At 36.1% G+C, this 5448-nt stretch overlaps 1 protein-coding gene across 1 annotated transcript in view; it reads right to left on the reverse strand.

Moving 5' to 3' along the window:
- The window catches only part of Dok6 (docking protein 6), a 416578-nt gene that overhangs the window by 85940 nt on the left and 325190 nt on the right, over positions 1 to 5448 (reverse strand). Inside the window, exon 7 of the mRNA XM_021214877.2 lies at positions 759 to 876. Within this exon, the coding sequence (XP_021070536.1) occupies positions 759 to 876 (118 nt within the window). The remainder of the gene's footprint in view (positions 1 to 758; positions 877 to 5448) is intronic.

Below are 5448 nucleotides of genomic sequence, written 5' to 3' on the forward strand. Positions count from 1 at the left end.
CCCGGATGGGGTAGTCTCTGGATAGTCCATCCTTTCATCTTAGCTCTAAATTTTGTCTCTGCATCTATATCCTTTCATGGGTATTTTGTTCCTTATTCTAAGGAGGAATGAAGTATCCACACGATGGGTCTGACACCATTCTAGTTCCCTCATGCATTGAACCATTCCCATGTTGGTTATGCAATCATTGGGAAAACCAAAAAGTCATTGCATTCACACTCCATCCTTTTGTACATCTCCCCCCCCCCCACTGAGCCCCTTATAAGAGTTTGGGTACACCTGAGAGCTTCTGTGGGTAAACTTATGAAGCATTGTAGTACCAAGCCTGAAACCAGATCCTGAGCAGATACATAATACTAGGAAGAATGAAAGATGTTGAAAATGAAGTCTTTTGTAAAACAGAACAACACAAATTTCAGCTTTTACAAATTTGGTTTTTAGCTTTCCACAATGTTCTTGATATAGTATTTTAGTCAATGTCTTCTGCCATATTGTTCCTTATCACTCATAAAATTTTTTATAACAATATTATAGTATGCATGTATAAAACAATAGCTTTTAAAAAAGTAATGGTGAATTTCAGAGTTCTTTTTGTGCCCTGAGAAAGTTGATAAGTGGAAATATAAGAAAAGAAATCAATGCAAATGCACAGGAATTTGTAGGATTCATCAATGCAAATGCACAGAAATTTGTAGGATTCTCCCATAGAAGGAAGTGAATGACAGACAGTGAGGCTTTGTCAGTGTAAAGCTACTTGCCTTGCAAGCTGTAGATTTCTCCAACGCTGTTCTGACGTGTAATGTGATGCCAGTATGCACTCCGAGGAAGAGAGATGGATTTCGATAACGTCATCGGCTCAGTCAAGCTTGTCTGAAGCTAAAAAGAAGGAAAATGTTTCTTAGGCCTTCTTAGAGATATCAAACTCAATCAACCCTTTAAAATGGCAAGGATTAAATGTGAGTGACAGAAAACAGAATATGTTAAAGATACCCAGATATTTCCCTATTCAAGGATAGCTGTGTCAAAAGTGAAATTGCCCCTGATATTGTTTGCCATGATTCAGTGGATGGTTACACAGATGTACACATATAGACAGCATAAAGAAGACTTCATGAGAAAGAGAGAAATAGAGGGGGAAGTAGTGAGGTGGGGGTGAGGGGGTGGGGAGAGAACATTGGAAAAGGGCATGCAGGGGTTATATGGAGAGATTTAGAGGAGGAAATGTAGTAGATATGATCATATTTCATTCTAAAAATGTATGAAATTACTGAAAATAAGGAGACATATAGAAAAGTATGAAAGGTGGCAGGGAGAAAGAAAATATCTAAATGGGTAAAAGACCATGCTGCATAAGAATGACACCAAGCACCTGCTTAAAAAGCTGAATGGCTAGGTAAGTTCCTGTAAACCCAGTTATTTGGGGATGAACACTTGGGCAGGATAACAAAGTCTTTTAGTCTGCTATTTTCTCCAGGTTCAGTAAGCAGCCCTGTCCCAAGGGGATACGTGTAATAAAGCAGGATGCCTGATAGCCCTTTGGTCTCCATACACAGGTTTTTCACCCTGTCACATATGTATATAACACACACACACACACACACACACACACACACACACACACACACACACACCATGTGGTACTATAAATATATAAATATTAAAACACATATAAAAACAAAAGAAAAATATATGAGAAGAATATTTGTTAAGAAATGAATCTGACTCATTAAGGGTCATTAAGAATCCAAATGGATTCTTGCCAATAGAGAAAGAACACTGGCAAATACCCAAGGGAAATTAGTCACAGGCCACCTTTGAACTGGTTTGCATTTCAATGGTTGAGAATTATTTTTCAATGTATAGGATGGCAAAATATTTTAAGGCATGAAGGAGCAGGCTGTCAGAGTGGCACATCCAAGGAAAGGTGACAAACACAAGAGAGCCATTTTCAGACTTTTCCTAACACTTCCTCCCACCTTTGTGCAGAGCTGCTTTCCTTTTCTGCATCATTCTTTTACACATACTGAATGACTATTCTCTCAGAATCTCCATGATTAGAGAGCTAAAATCTGAATATATTGTTTTTGAGGTTAGCTGATTACATCATTAAAAAAAATGAGTAACAAAAATGTACAGAAATGTTTATTTGGCCTTTGAATATGTTATTTGAATGTAACCTGAGCAACATATAAACAAATGCCTTAGTTATGCCATAACAAAGGTTAAAAATGCCATTAGTTAACTTCTGAGGTCTATACCAGAGACACCTCTATTTTGCTGTAATTTTTCCACATGACATTTCCACTACAGTATTTGAAAAATGTCTTAAATTATGCTGTTCTTTGTTCCGTTCCTATAAGCTTCATAAAATGTTATCCCACTGGAACTTGAAATTTGGAGTAATTTGAATTTGCTATCTTGTACAAGATTAACATACTCAGTTTATGGAAAGTTTGCTACCAGACCAATTTTGTAGCTGATTCTCATGTATCTCAAATAATACTTTCAATTCTCTTTTCTATTTACACAGTATTCATGCTCCCACTCCCACCTTCTATATATGTTGGTATGTTTTTGTGTTGGGATTAAGTAGAGTTTTCTGCACCTGCAGCATCCTTGTTATGAATAATGTCCAGTTCTGCTGTAGCTCTGAGAGCTAGGAAACAGCTATGAGTGGGTGATTCATGTTTAGATACAATCAAATGTGCTGTGTAGATAAATTTTATCTCCTATTACTGTATAGGAGTAGAATCAGGTTTCATTTTATGATGGCACTATTGAGAGAAGAAGCCAAGTTCTCATATAAAACAAAGAATTAAGCACATAAATCTTTATTTAATTGATACCAGCAGTGCTCATTAATAACATCAACTAAACTGAGTTCATGTTAATCATAGTTTTGTTTATTGTCTAATATTTATTCTTTTTAAAATGTAGTATAATTTATTATTTTTCATAAAATAGAGTTATTGAAATTTAATAAAAGTTATTTTATATCTATATTTTAATTTCGATAAATATTTCTTATCCCAAATGGCCAGTCTTTGGCACAATAGAAACACAATAAGCATATGGTAAAAGTTGAAAAGAAATTCCAGGAAATCAGCAGAAAATTCCTTCCCTGAACATCTGAGGCATCACACTTTCTGTTGCCATGGTGCTCCGTCTCAATGCTGCCTTGGCTTTCCATGTTCAATTTCTTCACTCTTTGCTCTTACTTTCTACTTACTTGTAGAAAGAGACATTTGTGTCTAAATGTTGGTTATGGATTTTTTTACCTGTTTCCAGACCTTTTTCTGTACATTATAATTGTTTCCCTGAACATCATTACTCACCATTCATACTATAAAGTATGAGTGTGAACTGTGTCCTTACCAAGGACATTGGAGCACTAAATCCCAGTGGGATCATATTCAAAGGCAAGTTCTTTGAAGAGGCTAACTAAAGATAAAGAAGATCACATGATGCAATCCTAGGCCAAGAGAATGGTACCTATTTAAAAAAGGACACTACAGGGAATAATATTCATAAAAAAGAGGACGTGGGATGACACAAGTATGAAATGGACATCTACAAGGCAAGCACTGAGACATCAGAAGAAAGTAAACATTTTCAGTGTTGGCTTTGAACTTTTAGACTACAGAACTGTGAAAGTGTAAATTTATACTGGCTAAGCTATCTATGCTACAGTATTTCTTATTGCCATACAAGACTAGTATAGGAGACTTTAACCAAACAAGGAGGTTGTATGTCCTCAAATATGATCTTTCCAATAATTTTTAATTTTCAAATTATCTTTAAGCAATGTGTTGAAAATTAGGCAATGGATAGCCATAGTAGCTAAGACAATGCTTGTATGGTTCAAGCACTTTTATTAGAAACTACTAACCCTGTTGGCCGGGCATGGTGGCACACGCCTTTAATCCCAGCACTTGGGAGGCAGAGGCAGGTGGATTTCTGAGTTCAAGGCCAGCCTGGAATACAAAGTGAGTTCCAGGACAGCCAGGGCTACACAGAGAAACCCTGTCTCAAAACAAAACAAAACAAAACAAAACAAGAAAACAAACAAAAAGAAAGAAAGAAAGAAAGAAAGAAAGAAAGAAAGAAAGAAAGAAAGAAAGAAAGAAAAGAAAGTACTGTTGATTCTAATTTAAACTTTTGGTAAAACCTCTTTTAGTGACAGAATTCAACAACAAAATAGAAAGACATAATCTTTAAGCCTGACGTTAAATAAGTAGGTCATAAAATGCTATGGTCATTTCTTAACTGAAAGAAAATTGACCTGGAAGACATTATGGTCATTAGAATTAGTATATAAAATCCATGTTGGAAAAAATAATATCTATATTAGAAAGATGGAAAGAAATATGCACATTTGCATATAAATGTAAAAGAAAAATTATGAGACCATTTGTCTTAGTTGGGCTTTCTACTGCTCTAGTAAATACCATGAGCAAAACACCAAAAGCAACTTGGGGAAGAAGGATTTATTTCGTTTTAAAATTCATCATCACTGAGTTAAATTAGGGCAGGAACTCAAGGCAGGAATCAGAAGGTAGGTAAGAAGTCATGGTGGAACACTGCTTACTGACTTGCTGTCTATGGCTTTCTCAGTCTGTTTTCATATACAACTCACAACCACCTGCCCAGGGGTGTTGTTATTCCCAGTGGCCTATTCTCTCTCATATCAAGAAAATGTCATATAAACTTGACTTTAGGCAATCTGATGAAGACAGAGGGTTTTTTTGTTTATTTGTTTGTTTTTGTTTTTCGTTCTGTTTTGTTTGGCTACATAATGCTATCTTCGTCAACTTAAAAAAAACAAAAACAAAAACCATTTCTATCTATTAAAGTGTTTTAGTAAATGACACACCATTGATTCATATTTTCTAGTTATCTTTGTTGGGCGAATCTGCCGTATTGCTGATTTTTGTGTTTTATCTAGTGACAAATTGTTTAAGAATACTTAACTATTAATGCTCCAGCAAGCAGAATTCATCTGATTCTCATTTTGCATAAGTAGGGTCAGGATTTAGAAAGAATGCTTCAGCACAGATGCAGAAATCAATTCAACGAGGGAGCAGTCAGTTCAACCCGTGAAACACTTGCCTGTGCTTTCTGTCACCTCCTTTTTTGTTGTAGCCATTTGAAATAACATTTAGTTCACCTAGAGCCCAAGCAGTGAACCAGAAAATGCTTATTTAGTGTCTGAAAAGAGTACAAGTCACAGCTCAACCAAGTGTGAAGAGTAGTAGAGATGTTTGTGTTCTACCTGAGAGCACAACCCACAAGGCAAAGCCAAAGAATATGACTTGTAAGACCCCGAAAGGAGGAACTCCCTCTGGTCCGGAACTCTCTTGGGTCCCCAGGAATTCGAAATACACCTTTAACACCTTGCTGTAAATCACATGAGGTACTTTATTTACGAGGCCCCGGGCCGACTCATAT

Source organism: Mus pahari, chromosome 15 (genome assembly GCF_900095145.1).
Source record: "Mus pahari chromosome 15, PAHARI_EIJ_v1.1, whole genome shotgun sequence".
In the NCBI taxonomy this organism is placed as follows: Eukaryota; Metazoa; Chordata; class Mammalia; order Rodentia; family Muridae; genus Mus; species Mus pahari.